The sequence below is a fragment of the Ursus maritimus genome, unplaced genomic scaffold, assembly GCF_017311325.1.
Source record: "Ursus maritimus isolate PB19 unplaced genomic scaffold, ASM1731132v1 scaffold_7, whole genome shotgun sequence".
NCBI lineage: Eukaryota > Metazoa > Chordata > Mammalia > Carnivora > Ursidae > Ursus > Ursus maritimus.
In genome coordinates this window covers 39,270,381-39,289,620 of record NW_024426885.1, presented here as the reverse complement: position 1 = coordinate 39,289,620, position 19,240 = coordinate 39,270,381, and the positions used below count along the sequence as shown (strand labels likewise).

The 19,240-nt window shown below is 45.5% G+C and overlaps 1 protein-coding gene and 1 pseudogene across 1 annotated transcript in view; both read left to right on the top strand.

Moving 5' to 3' along the window:
• CHAT (choline O-acetyltransferase) overlaps window positions 1-10,195 on the top strand; it is a 43,590-nt gene extending 33,395 nt beyond the window's left edge. The window contains exons 11-14 of the mRNA XM_040623771.1: window positions 1,757-1,898; window positions 2,037-2,099; window positions 8,043-8,180; window positions 9,926-10,195. Of these exons, the coding sequence (XP_040479705.1) occupies window positions 1,757-1,898; window positions 2,037-2,099; window positions 8,043-8,180; window positions 9,926-10,195 (613 nt within the window). The remainder of the gene's footprint in view (window positions 1-1,756; window positions 1,899-2,036; window positions 2,100-8,042; window positions 8,181-9,925) is intronic.
• A 5,472-nt stretch (window positions 10,196-15,667) lies between these two features.
• LOC103667903 lies at window positions 15,668-16,210 on the top strand (annotated as a pseudogene).
• Window positions 16,211-19,240: the final 3,030 nt, after the last annotated feature.

The following is a 19,240-nucleotide window of genomic DNA, read 5'->3' as shown; positions in this document are numbered from 1 at the left end:
GTAGAGAGGAAGGGTTGAAGACAAGGCAGGGAGGCCAACTGGTTTTTTATAGGACGCGAAAACTAAAATGCAAAGTAGATCGTCCTCAAGACAAGGCTGGCTCCTGTTGGGTCCAGTGTTCCTGAAGCAACGGCTCATACACTGGCCCAGGACCCCAGCAGGACCCACTTTTATTTTGCAATATATGGGGGGAGCGTAAAGTGACCTTGCAATAAGGCCAGGGCAAGGAGGTCTCACTAACGAGCAGACAGCACCCGTGTGGACACAGCAGCCCAGATCCCGGTGTCCTCCCGAGGGGCCATAACTCACAGGGAAAGGAAGTGGCTGCAGCCACTCTGAGCACTCGGACTCCTTGGGAAGGCTGACATCATCCCACATGAGCTCTGTGCTCATCGTGGGGACACAGAGACCTCGCTGGCATTGAGCCGTGGCAGGACCTGGTGTCTGGAACCACTGTCGCCCTTCTGATACTGGCTTGTGGCAGAGATGGGCCATGAGGTCAGGTCCTCCCGGTGTTACTTCAGAGAGCATTCCAGTTCGAGAGCTAAGAGGGCCTAGCGGACCCTGCACAGGGCACAACCTCTTCTACCCTCAAGTGATCTTTGTGTCACTGGACGTGGCCAGCAATGGACATGGCCAGAGGCTCCTGAGCTCCGCAAACCGCCAAAATAGGATCTGCTTCCCATGGAGAACACTCTTCAGAGTCTAAGCCATAACAACAACAAAAATTTTTTAAATCTGCCCCTAGATTCAGCAGAAGCCTGGAGGCTGCCTAGATTGGGGTTGATCAGCCACTAGCCAGTGATGGCATCTACTTTTGTGCTGGGCATGGCCTTTCCCTCCAGGGGCCATAGAGATACAGGAAATGAACTCCCTGCCAGAGTCCTTCCTCCCTGGGGAAATGCGACAGAAGTGTCCAGAAAGTTTATTCACCTTCTTGCCGAGTTACAGCGCCAAGCACTGTGCTGAATCAGACTTGGCCTTCCCCCTCCCAGAACTCCCTCAGCACGGGAGCTACATGCTCTGACAAGGCCAGCATGCAGGACTGTGACTTGCGCTGTCACTGCCCCTCTGTGACTCTGTGTCTTCCTCCTCCCCACCCCCAACACCAAAGACTTTAGTGACGGGTGAGAAAGACGTGTGCCAGCCAGGTGTGCAAGCCTTGGAGTGCTCACTTGGTCTGCCTGCCTAAGGAAGGGACTTTCTCTGGCTGGTGTGGGGAGTGACTCCTGTCACAGACATCGGGCAGGACAGGCACAGCCATGGCACCCAGCGGTTGGAAGCCCAGCTGACCCCCGACAGGCAGGGCCTGTGCCGCAGTTTCCACTCACGACCACGAAAGCCCCTCCTTGCCTCGACCCTTAGGTCAGGGCTGAATTGTTCTAAATAAAACAGGATTCCCTCAAGGGTGTGAGTGATTAATTACACAATGATGCCATTCTGTGCTATGAATCAAACCCTCATCAGGTCTCGAAGAAAATTCTAGGTTTCCCACCAGACTGGGGTTTTTTGAAAAGTCACCTGTCACTTCTTTATTTTATATCCACGCAGTGTCCCCAGCGGATGCACGCGCACGCAGCTCTCCCGACACTCCTCTTTGGGAAATCTCTAGAATTCTATTAACATTAACATGAAATACTACGCCAAGTAGAGTGGGGCTTGCACAACGAAAGCCCGCAGAGGCTGTTTTTCTGTCGGCGGCTCTGGCTTCCCGAGACTGCGACGCCAGTCGCCCCTCCTCGCTCGTCTTCCGCAGGCTCCACGGGACGCTCGTGCCCACGTACGAGAGCGCGTCCATCCGCCGCTTCCGGGACGGCCGCGTGGACAACATTCGCTCGGCCACGCCGGAGGCCCTGAGTTTTGTGAAAGCCGTCGCGGGCCGCGAGGCTGCGGCGCCGGTAAGTCCGCTCCGTGTCAGGAGCCCGGGCCAGCGAGGCGGCGAGCGGCTGCCTGTCGTCCGGGCTCCGCGACAGCCGCCGCCTTCGCTTGCTGGTCACCCAGTGGCCCCGTAGAGCCCGCCTCTGGTCTGTTGACAGGAGTCGGAGAAGCTGCTGCTCCTGAAAGAAGCCATCCGAGCCCAGACTGAGTACACGGTCATGGTGAGTGAGGGGCGCCTTCTCGGGGGCACTCATGACCGTGCGCTGTGCCCAAAGCTGAGCCGGCAGGCACAGGGCCACGGCGCAGGACCTGGGTGACAGCTGGGCCACCCGCCACCCAGCGACTTGGCCAAAGCCATGCCTCTCAGAGCTTTTTTCTTATTTTTAGAACCTGGGTAACACAGCCCTCATTTTCACATGGATTTTACAAGAATACCATGAATGATCGTTGAAAAAACAGTAATGATAATAATAGCACCAAATACGTATAGCACGTTAGAGTTATACAGTGAGAAAAGTCCACTGTGAGAGAGGGCGGCCAAGCCTGGCAAATTGTGGTGGCTTGCACACCTTGCATGACTGCAAGTGAGGCGGTCTTTATTCCCACCTAGAGCTGGTTTCACACTTTCTTATTTTCTGTCCATTTATATTGCCTATGAATAAAAAGTCTTCGCTGAAAATTAATAGTGAAATCAAAATTTTATTTATACTTTTTTTTTTTTAAGAGAGAGAGAGCAGGGAGGAGGGGGAGAGGGAGAGGGAGAGAGAGAATCTTAAGCAGCTCCATGCCCAGGGTGGAGCCTGGCCCAGGGCTCCATCTCACGACCCTGAGATCATGACCCAAGCTGAAATCAAGAGTCAGACGCTTAACCCACTGAGCCACCCAGGCGCCCCAAAATCAAAATTTTAAAGGAAATGTTCTCTTAGTTTAGGGCAATACTTTCTTTTCTAGCATGGCAGAGCCATCATTTGCATACAAATAACAGAGAATAAGCTACTACTTGGACTGGTGATCAATATATCAATTGAAAATTATTCTGATACAGTCTTTGAAGGCTCATATAATCTGTGAAAAGGGGTTGAACGAATTGCACTCTATATACTTGAAAGCAAGGACAATACATATCTGGGTTTTAGAACTAGCCAATGTAGACTTCTTTCCAATTCAGCTGCCAGGTCGCTAATTCATCTGAAGAGTTAAGTGTTAGTTCTGTTTGGGGAAAATCAAGCTCAATCTCGCGTATTCAGTGGGTTTTTTGGTTTTCCTGTTTAATGCCGGACAAGGTGCTGGGTGGTAGGAAATAAAAGATTAAGTCCATAACCCCTGTCCTTAGTGAGTTTATTGAGTAGCTGAGAGGAAAAGCCCTTAAATGATAAATCTCATCCCATGTGAAAAGAGCCCTCAGGAAGTACAAGAGAGCATGGAGGGGCAAGCTAGTTCCTCTGCCTGGGAAAGCCAGGAAGACTTCCAAGAAGAAGTGGTGCTTGATATGAGAATTGAAGGAAGAAGAGGTGCTTGTCAGGTGGATATAGAAGGGAAGAATGGTCCCAGAAAGGAAGAGTATGTGCAAAGGCAAAGAATCCTGAGAGAATAAGACACATTGGAGGAAAATCAAGTAGTTGAGTGTGTACAGCTTGCAAAGGACAGAGGAGCAGGGGAGCTTATGATATGGGATTTTTCAGTCACCAGGTTTACTCTGGTGACCAGGTAGAAGGACGGGTTGGAGCACGGGTGGTCTGCCAACACTCAGTGACACTAATTAGGAACCTATATAATATTTAGGTAGAGCTGAGGTAAGGACTGAAATAGAGCAGGGGCAGGGGATTGAAGAGGTAGACATCAACTTCTTCTTAAACATGGTGGACACAAGGGTTTACTGTCACTCCCTGTGAAATCCTCAAAAATATCAGCAAAGGGGTTTTTTAAGCCATGAATACACTAGGCAAAGAGGATGGGAAAGGAAGGGACAACAAAGTTTCCTAGTTGGAAAATAGAACAGATGGCCACTGACTTAGCAAACCAGAGGAAGCTGAAACCCAAGCAAACAGTAAGGGAGACCCAAGAGCCCAATGAATCGTACCACAGAACCACAGAATGGCTAAGGCAGTGGAGGCACCCCCCAAAAGTACAGGTGTGTGCAGGGCTGAAAAGAAGAGGATTGGTGATGATCTCTACAAGAAGCAGTTAGACCCTCAGTTCCTTTCCACTACCCCACGCAGCTAGGTGACTACCCTCCCCTTTGTCAATGATAGGCTAGAAGCTTATCCTCCAGAGAAGTTGAAGACAGAGGACTCTAGATGTGGGGACACCGGGCAGAGCTCAGGGAGGGTTAATCAAATTAAACAGGGTGATTAATCAAAGTCCACCTACTCAGCCCCAGGGCCATTGGGAAGTACTTTTATTACCACCTCTCTCCAAGTATGAGATTAGAGGATTTCTCCATGGTGAAACTGACCAGGCCAAGAGAACAAAATCAGAGACACTGACAGCTGGGGTGTCCAATGAAATAGCCCAGCCAGCTCACCTCCCAGTGAAATCTACCAGATGGCAAACACAGGCTTCTCCTTGTATCTTCTAATCATTCTTTCAGTGTTTTCTGAAATATAAACAGGTAGCCATTAATCATCAGACACTGAGGAAAGCTGCTAACATAAGACACAAAAGCCAATACAATTGTTTTTGTGTAATTTTTAAATTTTTGTTTAATTAAAAATTAAGGAAGCAGGAGAACATTTTTTAAAACTGTCATTGAGATCCTCTGAAAGATAATGAACTTATTGCATCCATTAATAAGAACATGAAACTTAAAAAAATGTTTTTGGGGGGAAATAAAAATAATTCTGGGGGAAAATATGGTAGAAAAAGTGCAATGGCGAGATTGGGAAATAAAGCTGAAATAATCTTCCCAAAATATCAACAAAACAAAGAAATGAAATATAGGACAGAAAAAAGGCTCAGTACAGGAGAATCAAAATCCCAAGTAATACATGTTCAGAAAGAGAAAATGGGGGTGGAGGGGAACAACAACAAAATAATTCAGGAAAATTTCTCAGAATTGAAGGACACGAGCTTCCATAATGAGAGAGCCCACCATGTACCTTGCATAATAGATGGAAACATTTATACCAAGGAAATTTCACAACACAGAGGTCAAAGAGAATATCCTAAAATCTCTGAGAGGAAAAAAAATCAAGTACAAAAATAAGGAATAAAAGTGTAATTGGACTTCGCAACAACATCACTGGAAGGTGGAAGATAATGGAGCAGTGCCTTCAAATTCTGCGGGAAAATGATTTTTAATGTATATTCCATACCCAGATGAACTATGATCAACTTTGAAGACAGAAGAAAGACATTTTCAGACAGACAAGTTCTCAAAAGTTTTACTAATTAAACACTCTTTCTTGTCAAACTATTAGAGGATACAGACCACTAAAGTGAGAGATAAAACATAAAAGACCTCACAGGCTCCAAAAATCAGAAGATTCAACACAAGAAAGAGAGAGGGTGACAGTAAAGGGAGATCCCAAGTTGACAGGTGTTCAGCAGACAGGGACTAATCGGTCCATAGAGAAGCAAGAAGAGGGCCCCCCAGGGGCTCAGTCAGTGAAGTGTCTGCCTTTGGCTCAGGTCATGAACGAGTGACCTCCCTCCTTGCTCAGCAGGGAGCCTGCTTCTCCCTCTGCCTGCCACTCCCCCTGCTTGTGCTCTCTTTCTCTCTCTGCCAAATAAATAAATAAAATATTTTAAAAAGAGAAGCAAGAAGTGAGAGGGGGAATGAAATTGATAAATTATCTGATTGTAGACTGTATTAAGAAGAGGCTTACCCTTCTGCTGAGAGTTTAGGAATCAATTAGTTATAGATACATAGAAAGCTAAGCAAGTCGGGAAAATCATAATTTAATCATTTAGAAATCGTCAATTCCAAGGAAAACAAAAGATGAATAAGAAAGGAAATCTAATCATAATACAACCTGAGACTCAGATGTGAATATTTGCATAATTATAATCATGTCAACACTGAATACTGATGAAACCATGAGGAGTTAAACCTACCTCTAATGAGAGGATGGGAAAATGGAAGACTATTTGGGGAGCAGGAGTATGAAAGGGCCAAAGTTTCGTCTTCTATAGCAAGAAGATATAGATAGAGCTGAAAAATGTAGTGAACGCAGTCTAAGACTGTTCTTTAGAACTAAGACAATTAAACAGCTGAATTGGTTGCCTCTGTGGAGTGGGAATCAGACCTGGCAAAGTGACAGACGTCTTTAGCTTCTTTGGGGTTTTAAGCTATATAAATATATAACTTTGGTAATAACTGTTTATGAAAGATTTAGAAAAATATCCTCTAAAGCATTGCCCTAGGGTTCAGCTGTGTTAATTATATTAAGTTGATGAGAACAGCTAAATAAAAGAGGTGGGGGTGGGAAGGGGACAGCTATAAAAATGGTTTGTGGTGAATCCGGTGCCTGGTTGGCTGTGTGGGGTCGGGGCCAGGGGAAAGAAGCAAGGGCAGCTCCAGGTCTCTGGCAGCTGTGTTTGGTCTCGGTAGTGGAGAAGGGACAGCCCAGTGAAGGAGCAAGCATGGTCCAGACACTCTGGCAAAGATTCTCACAGCACCTTAGGCTTTTCCTTCATAGCACGCACAGCCCCAGCACCCAGCACGCTGGGCACATAGTGGGCGCTCAAGGAAGTTTCCCTGAATGAATGAAAGACTGAACAGATGAATCATTTTACTCATGACTACTCGTGGCCTTAATCCAAACGATCTGTTAAATCCACCCCTGTTGCTACAGTGAGCGGGAGGTGGTGATGACGGGGCGGGGGGGGGGGGGCTGCTGCACAGAGCACCTGCTTGTATAGATCTCCACAAGTGAGCCATTAAACGGAGCCAACCAGAGAAGCTAGCAGCGCACTCACTTCCTAGACGGGCTCAGTCAGAGTCCTTCCCCTCTGTCCTCACGGGCACGTCTACAGTGAGCTGTGGTTATATAACACGTCTTTCCAGCCTATAATTAGGTGCATCTGAAGAGACTGGGGCCTCTGAATCATCTTTATGCATTCACCCGCCACTGAAAGAGAACAGCTGTCAAATCCCAAAACGTGCCTTGTAAACTTGAACAAAGTTCATTGTGATGGAGGTTTCCTCCTACGTGGGGCTTTAACAGCTAAGTGGCTGTCTTACATAAGGGGGAACCTCCCAAGATTTCCAATTACCCTGATGTGGACCCACAGGTTACCTATAGGCCAGAGGTGGCCCCCAAGTCTCCACCACTCCCAGAATTGCCCCAAATGAACATGTAATCCAAGCAAAACCAGTGTGCATCCTAGACACACAGCCTCAAGTGGGGAGGAGATGAAGCAGGTACCTGGCCCCACCGCCCCTCTTCCAGCCATACCACCTCTGAGCTCTGCCTACAGAGACGTCCTGGAGTCCCCACTGCTCTTATCTTAGCCTTTGATAAGAGTTCAAGTATCTTGTGATAAAAAGAAAAAAATTTATCTTCATTCAACAAGCTTTCCTCTTGTAAACATCAGCCGAGCCTCTGCTAAGATATCTAGTTCCTGTCTCAGAGTGATTTCTTAGGTTGTAAATCCAGTTTATTTGAACTGATTCGGAGCCCATGAAATAGCAACCAAGATTTAGGAACAGACTTTAATGTCCTCTATCCCTCATTCCTTCAACTCCTGCTGGAGGATAAAGTGTTGCTTGTGGTGAGACTCTGCCCAGTGATAGCCTGGGGCACCCCTCCCCATGCCCCAACAGGGCCCAGCACCCATCCCTGCCCCCCAGACTCCTCCCCTACCTAAGAAAGTACTAGGGATCCCCAGCCCACCCCTTCCACTTAGAGGGGTCAGCAATGACCATGCTGGGCTTGAGAGGCAGGGGATACTCACACTCATAGACCTTTAACTCAGGCATGCTCACTTTAGAGCCCAGCCTGCTCTGGCTTCGCCCTGTGCACATAGAAAGGGTCCGAGGAACACAGGCTGAGTAGTAGAGTGGTCAGTCCTGGGCGGCCACCCACGCACGTCGTCCGCAGCAAGCACTGCGAAAGCACAAGCCGGGGCCCTTGCAGTGGCCATCAGCACTGTGGCCTAGAAGGGGGGAGGGCATGGGAGCCCCTGTCTCATTTCCTGTTCTTTGTCCCCAACTACCCCAGGCCATAACAGGGATGGCCATCGACAACCACTTGTTGGCGCTGCGGGAGCTGGCCCGGGACACGTGCAAGGAGCTGCCCGAGATGTTCACAGATGAAACATACCTGATGAGCAACCGGTTCGTCCTCTCAACCAGCCAGGTACAGTATAGCTGTCACCCAAGGGGCCGCTTTGTGTAACCAGCGGGCTTTCTAAAAGGCCACTTAGCATCAACCAGTGACTACAGCCCACTGGCTGGAGTCAGGCAAGTCCCAGTGGTGCTTCTTACAAGCTGCACGCCCTTTGGCAAAATGACCTAAACGCTCAGAGTGCTGGTTTCCCCAGCATCTAAATGGGTGTAATCACGGATGCCTCCTTCGCAGAGGTGGATTGGATGGGAACTGGCACCCTAGCCGTTATGCTAGGTAGCCTTTCAATCTGTTACCTGCGGGCTGGTGTTCCACCATGATGGCCACAGGCTCCGAAGCCCAACAGGTCTAGAGTGAAGTCCTGGCTCAGCTAGAAGCGACGATTTGGGTAGAAAGCCTAGCCCGGTGCCGGGCACGGACCGGGCCATCCAAACAGGTCATTATTGTAAAGGGCTTTGCGACCAACGGCAGGCGATCGGCTGCCAGCCCAGCGTCTCCTAAGCCCGTTCTGTTGGAGCACGAGTGTGACAAAGACAGAAGGAAATCCACTCAAGAGGGTTTAGGAAAGAAAAGAACCCCCCAAACGTCAGTTCACTCAAACTCCACCTCGTCAGCTAAGGGCTGGATGTGGGCAATGAGAGGGGCTGATAAAGTTGTGTCTGAGGGTAAAAGCCCGCTCAGTAATTTGATTTTGACATTACGGCAGTGAGCTCGCCGCCGTGAGTAAACGAGGGCAGGACACAACAACATAAATTCTTCAGGAAACCATCCATGGGCAAAAAGTGCTTTGGAACGGCTTTAGGGCCGTCAGCTATTGCACGGCAAATTTATCTGACAATGAGGTGACTCTATTAGCAAGACTAATGGTTTGTTCTGCCCCATTAAAACGGCCGGTGTCATTTCTGAAGGCCCGACGACACAGCACCCGAAACCCTGGGTTTAAAAACAAACCCCACCCTGCAACTACCCAAAACCTGTGTCCTATTTTTTCCCCCTCAGACCAGCTAAGAAAGTGAATTTGGGGGTGTGGTGGTTTGGTGTTTTTTCTTTCTCCCCACTGGAAATGAACGTTTATGGCTCGAATGCCTTCAGAGACACATTTTCCTGATTTGTGACCCTGATTACAAAATCTCGGCGCTCCGAACTCAAAAGGTATTAGGTGCATCACTAAAACTGCAGTTGATGGCAATCTTCGAAATGCCCGATGCTGGGTAATCGCGCATGGCCGGGCTGTGGGGAGGAAATCAGCCCAGCCAGGCAATACTGACAGTAATTAAGGGTGTGGGGGAAATCGACGGAGAAGACGGGGGCCAGATTTCCTTCTGTTCATAAATTACTCCCTCTGGGAAGCCATCTAACCGTGGGGTGCCACCAGGGTGCCATTGAGTAAATTAGCCTGATTGCCTCAGTGCCTCCAACAGCCCCCAGGTGAAGGAGAGACTCAGCCTGAGACCCGGCACGGGTCACTCTGGGGGAGTCTGACTCCACAAGTAGAGCGGATTTCCCACCGGGGAGCGGCTGATGGACCCTCTTCTTTTGCTATCGTGCAGTTAGACGGGTTTGCTTTTCTGACTCTGGCTGCGGCCATCCATGCTGACGCTACTGGTTCATTTGGTTAATTCAGTCAAACGCCCAGGTGGAAAATAGAGAAGTAAATACCCCGTTGAGGCCTCAGGGTTGTTGAAACGCCCTGTAGTCTAGCAAGTTCACAGGTTACTTTTCAGAACCAGCAGCTTCTGACCTGTCCTCTTCTCCAGGTGCCCACGACCATGGAGATGTTTTGCTGCTACGGTCCTGTGGTGCCCGACGGGTACGGGGCCTGCTACAACCCCCAGCCAGAGAGCATCCTTTTCTGTATCTCCAGCTTTCATGGCTGCAAAGAAACCTCTTCTACCAAGTTTGCGAAAGCAGTGGAAGAAAGCCTCGTTGACATGAGGGACCTCTGCAGTCTGCCACCGTCTACAGCGGGCAAGCCACTAGCAACAAAAGAAAAAGCAACAAGGCCCATCCAGGGGCACCAACTTTGACTCCTGCCACTAGGTTTCACCTCCCCAAACCCCATCACTCTGCGGCCGCCAGACCCTGCCAGACCCCTGCTCCCAACACTCTCCCTAGCTTTCGGTAGCTCCCCTGTCCTCAGGGCCCAACACAGAGACCACGCGGAGGCATCACGCAAAGCAGGAGTGTGAGGAAGAAAGTGGCCCTAGGTAGGCATAGGGATTGTCCTTATTTGCCAAGCTGCCCTCTGGGAAGTAAGACCAGCCTGGCTCTGAGGCAGCCTTGGTGAGGTGGGCAACTCTACACCACCTTCCCTTCATGGCCTCAGAAGCTCAATGGTGGTGTTTGCTTCTCTAGCGGGACCTGGTGTGTCCAGGTGATGTTTTGCCCAACAAAAGAATGAGTCACCCTGTTACATGCAGTGAACCTACATGAATCACGAAGAAAGAGGCTACCTCCAGGTCAATACCTCTTTTCTTTTGGGGAGTAGGGGGCATCGTTTTGAGATTCGAAGCAGTGTGATCACAGCATTCAGGGTGGCCCGCACTAAGCCACGCAGGGCTGCAAACAACTCGTCCCCTACACACACACATACATACATACACACACACACACACACACACACACACACACACACACACACACACAGAGTTAATTTAAAGTACAGTGACCCAGGCCCCAAAACACATTTCTCCTTCCATCTCCCAGGGGCAGCCTTCCACTGAGTTCCGAAAATCTGGTCCTATTCTTCTGAAAGGGCCAAAAGAATCGTGGGCCGTTGCAATGGAGTCGTGCTGCTCTGCCTCCCCCAGGGGCATCAGCGCCAGTCCAGGATGAGTAAACAGCACGATGCCTGCCAAGCAGCAGGGATGGAGGGAGGACCAGTGCACTTCCCAAGAATCCTGCCACTCGCATATTTTCTGGTTGCTTCCCCAGTCCCCCCTCACGGGAATCATATCCTTATAGGTGATCTGCATTCTAGAGGAGAAGAAAGAGGGTTGCTTTGGGGGATTTTCTGTCGTTGTTTATTTGTTTTATTTTATTCATTCTTAAGAGAGGTTTTTAAGAAAAATCACTATGACATTAATTTCAGAAAATGATCTCAGAGGCCCAAGCAGGACACCTACGGAGAGCTGGGCTCCTTTATGTGGAGGATGTCATCTAGGGATTCTAACTAAACCCCCTGTGGAGGAGCACAAAGCAGGGCTCTCCCCGGCCTGGGGGGTCGGGGGGAGCAGGTTTGAGGAGACAGCTGGTGGGGAGGAGGGCCAGGAGGGCCAGGAGGGCCAGGAGGAGGGAACGGCTATGTCCGAGTCAGCCCTGACGGAGGGGCAGACCGTGTACAGAGCCAAAGTGAAGTTTGTCCTGAGAGGCTGTGATCATCAAGGAGATATGAGAGGCACTTCCCATTTGGGGAATATTTTTATGATACATCTAAAAAGGCAAGGGAGTGGGAAAGCAACCAGAAAATCAAAACTGCAAAGAGCTGAGACAGCCTGTCTCTGTCCAGAGACTCTGTCACCACTGTGTTCTGCTGTGCAACCTGCAGGGGATTCCTGAAAAAGCCCCCTCGCCCCATTCCCACTGGGCTCTGGCCCAGGGACCCTGCACGAGTCCCTTTGGGCCACTGTGCAAGCTTCCTGCGCTTTGACCTCTATTGAAGGCAGGGCTGAGATGGGGGTGGCTGGCGTTATGACCTTTGCTCAGCTATTTGAAAACACAAACAGCCCCAAGCAGTAAATTCCTTGAGCCCTGGTTTTCAATCGAGGGTTTCTGTTGGGTGACCTGGGAGATTCTGCCACTGCCCTTCAAAGTCATGGGTCTGTAGGTCCATACTCCTTCCACAGACATCCACCTTCCTGCTCCCCTTGGGAAGCCGCAGCCCCAAGAGTCCTGGGACTATCTGGGGAACTGCTGTCCACCTACTGTAATTTGACCCAAAGCCACTTGTCTGTTCTCACCAAATGACCACAGTACAGATCTGCGTTCTCTTCTGGTTTCCTTCCATGGATTTCTGGGCAGGCAGAGAGCTCTGATTTGGGGGTCACGAACCCCATTGACCTTCACCAAGAGACTTAAACGCCAAAAGAATCAATTCTACCATCAAATGGGGACAAGAATGTCCCAACCTTGCAAGGCTGTGAGGATTGTAGAGCACATGTGTAAAGGGCCTTGCACAAGCAGGTGAGGACCCTGGCGTCCACTGTCAGGACGATGTTACCCCAGCGGCCACTGGTTAGGTGAATTTGTTTCAAACTTTTTACACTGATTTGAAAGAACCAAACTCACATGTATCATTCTCTGAGCATAGGGAAAGGAAAATGACTCTGTATATTCAGATATCAACCATACACTGTGAGGGCGTCAAGAAGTGTAGGACTGTGGACATTTGGTAGGAGGGACACCTCCTCTTTCTGAGGAAGAATCTGGAAGCTGGTCTTCCCCCTCTAAGAACAGGTGGATGCACTGACCCTTTATGCAAAGGCAATGCTGAGCCATGGCCATGGGCATCTCGGGGAGATCCTGGTAATGGAGACTATTCCAAGTGTTCCCAAAGAGATGGAAACTGAAACCTGGAGACAGTCACTTTGGGGCAGTGATGCATAATAAACATGCTTGTGGCCACCTTACAATACTGCTAAGTTGCCAAAATATATAAAGTTGACATTTGAGTTCTATTTTTATAAAATTGTTCTAGATTTATGGCAATATATACATGTGTATTTATAGCCTTTCAACTTTAAGTTTTGTGCTTTAAAGAAACATATGTATGACTAAAGAACTGTATATTGAAAGCACTATATTCAAAATATTTAAAGACCGCAAGTCCGTATTCAATAAAAAGTAATGCCAAGAAAGATGGTGTTAGCCATTGTTTCTAAACAGAAATGGTATACAAATTTTGTTATAAGTTCTGTGAACTGGGTCAACGATTCCTTTGGCATTGTCTGAGGTCGGCCAGCAGCAGTGGTGGATGTCTGAAAGATACAGGGGCCAGGAGAGAAAGGGAGGAACTCTGTCTCTCCCAGTGTGTGGCACGGGGAGAGGGTGAGGGGCACAGAGTCTTCACGGGCTGCTGGTGATCAGGTTGGCAGAAACCTGGGTGTAGAGATGGGTGTCTCCACGTAAGCTTGTGCAAACATGCATAGACAGAATGGAGTGGAGGGAAAAGCACCAGGCTCAGAAACACGACGGCTGGACAATAAATCCTAGTTAGAGTTCTACCTCTAACTTTGGGGACGTCACTTCACCTCTCTAGCCCTATTTCTTCATCTGTAAAATAAGGATGTTGATATCAGCACCACCCACTTCCAGGGTTGTGGTGAGCTGACATGGATGGTCCTTGTTTGAAAACTTGGAAAGTAATGTCAAAGCCTCCTACTGCAGACTCAGGTCCCTGCACCGAGTTTCTTCACTCTGCACAGACCAAAGATATATTCCAAGCTGCAAGACTCCCTCTACTGCTACAAAAATCCACAGAACCAGAACTGAGGTTCCTCCAAATGGAAGCCCAAATGCTTTCCAATCAGAGCCTAAAAGGAACCTTAAAGTATATGAATTTGTGTCATTGGGATGCAGAAGAGGCATTATCCAAAAAAGGTAATGGCTAAGAATATTCCAGGAGGAATGGTGGGGTTAGGAAGGAACAAGATCCAAGTAATGTGGGTTTGCTAGTCTGTATCAAGTATATCACACGTGGCCCTAAAGTAACAAGATGAAGACAATAGAGAGAGAAGGGTACAAACAGGTGAGCCAGCCCCCAACATACAAAATAATTCAACGCCCTCCTTGTTGCCTCTGGAGGTCCTGTGGGGTGCATGGTGGCACATTTAGCTAAAAATGTAGAGAAGAGTCCCTTCCACATGAACAACCAAAAGTTCCCAAATTAATCCTAAGCAGTTCTCCTTGGTAGTCGGGGGAGAACCAGTACCTTGCGTTCCCTTTATAAATTCAGCCAATCTCCCTCCTTTTATATTTCTCTGAGTTTTCCCTCCAAAGAGGCCTCTTGAGTCTGCAGGATTAATGATATGCCATCCCTGGGAAAAGCTGGCCTCACATCCCATAAGAGGACCTTTCTCAAAGCTGCTCTTCCTGTTTCCTAAAGACCAGCTCCCTCCTTGTTCTATTCCTACTGTTTCTTCCATCTCCTTGTGGGATTTCACTTCCTATTTCTGTCCCTCATATGTCACTGGACCCGAGGGTTCTGTCCTTGATCTCTATTCCTTATATTAAGGAACAGCAAAATGGGAGACTGAAGGGATGCAGAAGGGTCCCCTCCACCTATAAAAACATAGGCACAAAGAGAAAGTTCTCTTAAATATATAATCAAGTTCAAAAGAAAGAAAATAAATCTTCACGATACAGAAAAAAGAAGAATGTCCGAAACAGAGCAGTGAGCAGGAGCCAAAGGTGCGTCAGACCAGACACAAACTCCGGGGCTGACAGCAGGATTTACCACCCCTGCAAGCTGAGAGAACATGACCTCAGCCCATGCAAGGTGGGGGATGGGACTAAACTCTCTGCACAAAACCAGAACCTTGTAGAGGTGTCCCAATCTTTAAAAAAAAAAAAAAAAAGTAGAAAAACGCATCCCATCAGCCCAGGGGAGCATTAAGGAACAAATTCATAAATTTGTGCCATATGCAGACGTGGAGTCTGAGTTTATACAACTTATTTGTAAAGCAGGAATTCTAAGCCAATCATTTTTTCAAATTTCCTGGGTGAGTAAGATCCAAAGGGCCTCAGCAGAATCAAATACAAAACCACCACTTTCCAAAAACCCTGGAAACACCAAACACCCAGAGAGAGAAAACATTCTATTAAAGATGAGCACACAGTCAGAAAAGACAAACAGCATAAGAAATGGCTCACAGGAGCACAGGAGGGAAAGCAGCAGATAAAACAAACAAGAGAATCAATAACACAAAGACCGGAGAGAATAGATGAATCAGAGAGAAGCTGTAAAACCAATATGTTTAACATTATAAAGAAATAAAAATACAGGGAAGATACATGTAGAAGTTCAGGAAGAAGAGATTAGAGAGAATAGAGGAAAGCACTATTCAAAGAGAAAATCATTAGGAATATTCCAGAATCAAAGAAAAATGTTATTCTAAAATCCTTGGGTCAAAGAAGAAATAATAATGGAAATTTAGAAATACTTCGATCAGAATGATAATAAAGATACCTTATATCAAGGTAAGCCTCCGGGATACAGCAAAACTGATGCTTTGAGGAAAATTTTTACCTTAAAATACTTACATCAGAAAAGAAGACTGAAAATTGATGAGCTAAGTGCAACCTCAAAATAAGAAAAAGCGTCAGACAGTAAACTCAAGGAAAGTAGAAAGAACAGTAAACTCAAAGAAAGTAACAACGGTAAGACAACTATCCATGAAGGAGAAAACAAAAAATAACAGAGACACTAAATAAAGGAGAAATGGGTGCTTAGACCACGCACTCGGTGGAGGCTGGGAAGCCACGCCAGAGTCAGGGCGAGTACAGTGGTAACCATTGGACCGACCACTGCTGCGGCACAATTCGCAGACCATTATGTCTGGCAAGCCATGAAACATGTGCAGCCTCAAGTAAAACAAGTTTTTCAAAATCTACCCACACCTATAGACATGTGTTTGAACTCAAAATGACAAAATGAGAAGCAGCATTAATACTAGGCATAGGCTAGGGGCACCTGGGTGGCTTAGTCGATTAAGCATCTGCCTTCAGCTCAGGTCATGATCCCAGCGTCCTGGGACGGAGCCCCGCATTGGGTTCTCTGCTCAGCAGGGAGCCTGCTTCTCCCTCTGCCTGCCACTCTGCCTACTTGTGATCTCTCTCTCTCTCTCTGTCAAATAGATAAATAAAATCTTTTTTAAAACATTAAAAAAATACTAAGCCTAAGCCCTACTACTAATAAAGGAAAAATAGGAGATGTTCACTGATGAATTATGCTTTTAAATCACCCAGACAAGGAAGGATCTCCTTTTAGAGCAGCCCAAATCAATGACGCTCAAGATTTACGAGGAGGTCAAGCTAAAAAATGAAGTAAGTGTGTGATGAATTTTTCTCGTTAGTTTAGGTATATGAGTGCCAAGTTTTTATGATAAAATGCCTCAAAGCTACAAATTTTAAAAAATGATTTAGCACAGGCTAAAACAAAGCTTGGGTGTAAGTTTCTCCTTTGAATTTGAGTATTTTAAATCAGCTTATAGAATATTTGGAGATTTAACACTTAGAAATTATGGATAAATACACACAATTTAAATAGAAATATTGTTCGTTATTCATTTAGCAAGTAATTTGTTACCTACTTCAAGGCAAAATGAATGCAACAGTCGCTGGCTTTCAAGAAGCCCCCAATCTAATGGGATACTGATAAATTCATAATTAAAATATGATGTGATAAATATTTTTTTAAGTTGGTTCTTTGAAAAGAACAAAATAGACGAGTCTCTGGTAAAACCAATAAAAAAAGAGAAATTCAGAAATAAATAATATAAGGAATAAAAGGTTGATACAGCTACGGTAGACATTACAATGATAACCAGAAAATATGTCAACTACTTTACGCCAGTAAATTTGAAAACTGAGATAAAAATTCTTAGAATATAACTTACTAAAACTAATGAAAAAATAACTTTCTGGACAGTCTTATAAATCGTAAATGAACTGAAACAGTAGCTTAAAATCTTCCCACTTAGAAAAGAAAGTAGGGAGGGATGTAAAATTTTGTAGACATGTCTTAGCAAACTTTCAAAGAAGTGGTCATTTCAATTGTATATAAAGTCAATAAGGGGATATTCCCTCTTTGTATATACTCCTTTATTTATTATTCTTTGAAGGTAGTATAACTTTAATATCCAAACCAGACTTGGACATCCAATAATGAAAAACTAAAGGTCCATTTTCCTCATACATAAATATCTAGAAATCCTAAATGAAACAGTAGAAAACACATTCTAACAGTGTATAAAAGAGATAAGACACCCATGACCAAGTCAGGTTTATCCAAGAGTGCAAGGTAGTTTAATATTAGATGATGAGCACTAGTGATGTACGCAAGTGTTGAATCACTATATTGTACACCTGAAACGAATATGACATTGTATGTTAAGCAACTGAAATTAAAAATAAAAACTTTAAAAAAAGAAAATCGCTAAAAGTTATTTACTCACGAACAGCTGAAAGAATAAAAATAAAGGATCGCTCTAATAGATCATTAAAATGCATTCAGTAAAATTCGACAGTCATTCATAATTTTTTAAAAAACTCATTGTAAAAGGAACTAGAAAAGAAATTAGCTTGACATAGAACACCTACGTAAAACATACAATATACATCATCCTAAATAGGGAAATGTAGAATAAAGAGAAGATATGCACTATTTCCATTTCTATTCATCATTGCACTAGAGGTTCTAACTTGTGCAATAAAATAAGAAAAAGAAAGACAGGCTTAATAAAAGAAAAAAGCTATCATTGTTTGCAGACAGTATGATTGTCCATTTAGAAAATCCAAAAGCATCTGTAAATAAATTAACAAATCAATTAAAAAGATCAAGGTTGTTTATATAAAATCAATATTAAAATGTCAATTTTATTTCACACACCAGCAACAAACAATAAAATCACAACACACAATACTTGATTTATAATAGAACCTAGCAATAAATCTAACAAAAGACATGAAGATCTATACACAGATAATTATAATTATAATACATATATTAATGTATTGAAAGACACTGAAGAAGATCTAAATAAGGGAGAGGTATTTCAAGATAATGCATATGAATGCCTTAGAAAGATGTTAATTTTTCCCAAATTGATCTCTAGATTCAATGCAACTCCGGCAAAACTCTCAACAGGAAATCTTCTGTCTCTGATAATGGTAGACTAGTTAATTCAGACAAAGCTTCCTATAGAAGACATCTTTAAAAATCTGGCATATATGTATATTTTTTAAAAGATTTATTTATTTATTTGAGAGAGAAAGAGGGAGCAGGGGAAGAGGCAGATGGAGAGGGAAGGACAGACTCTCAAGCAGACTCCCTGCTGAGCGTGGAGCCCAACATGGAGCTCAGTCCCACGACCCTGAGATCATGACCTGAGCCGAAACCAAAAGGCAGCTGCTCAACTGACCGAGCCACCCCAGCACCCCTGGCATATATATTTTTTTAAATCTTCTTAAATCACAAAAGAGCTCACTAGATCAAGAGCAGGGAGAGGATGAGAGTAAGAAAGCAAAGTACTGGATATGCTTTTACTCTGGGGCTATTTAGTGATCTTGAACGGGCAACCTAGAAAATGAGATGCAATTTTTGAGTCTTTGCAGAGTTAGGCATACAAAAATTGGAGTCCAGCACTACCCCGGGGGAATCCTGGCAAGCTACCACCCTCTTTGGGGCAAGAATGAAGATAAAATACAAACAAACCAACCTCCACATGGCCTGCAGCCAGGTTTCAAGCCATCTGGATGGCTCAGATAATCTCAAACCCTGAAATTGAATTAAGATGATCCTGGGTTGCTGGTGTTACCAGGAACTTTCTCTGTAGAGGAAGATAACACCACCCTTGGCCTCAAATTGTTCCTACAAATAACATTTGTAATACAATGTCCAGTACACAATTAAATTAAACCAAGAACTCTACACAAAATAAGCAGACTCCAGGAGAAATAACAACAGAAACAGACACGCGGGGTCTCCAGATAGTGGAATTCTCAAGCACAGACTATTACAAAGTATCTTTACAATGATCAAGAAGATAATCTCAAACCTAAAAAACTTGGCAAGAAACTGAAAACTACAGAAGGTGGCACAGCAGATTTGAAAAAGGATCAAACTAAAATTCTAGAATTAAAAAAATAACTGAAAAAAAACAACCATTTTGATTTTAACAGCAGTTAAGACATGGCTACAGAGAAAATTAGCAAACTGGATGACAGGTAAAAATGAAGGTGTGCAGACATATATACACATAATCGAAAAGAAGAATGAAAAGAGAGAAAACACAGAAGCGGTCAGAAAGTATAGCATGTATTTAACTGAAGTCCCTGAAAGGCGAGAAAACGGA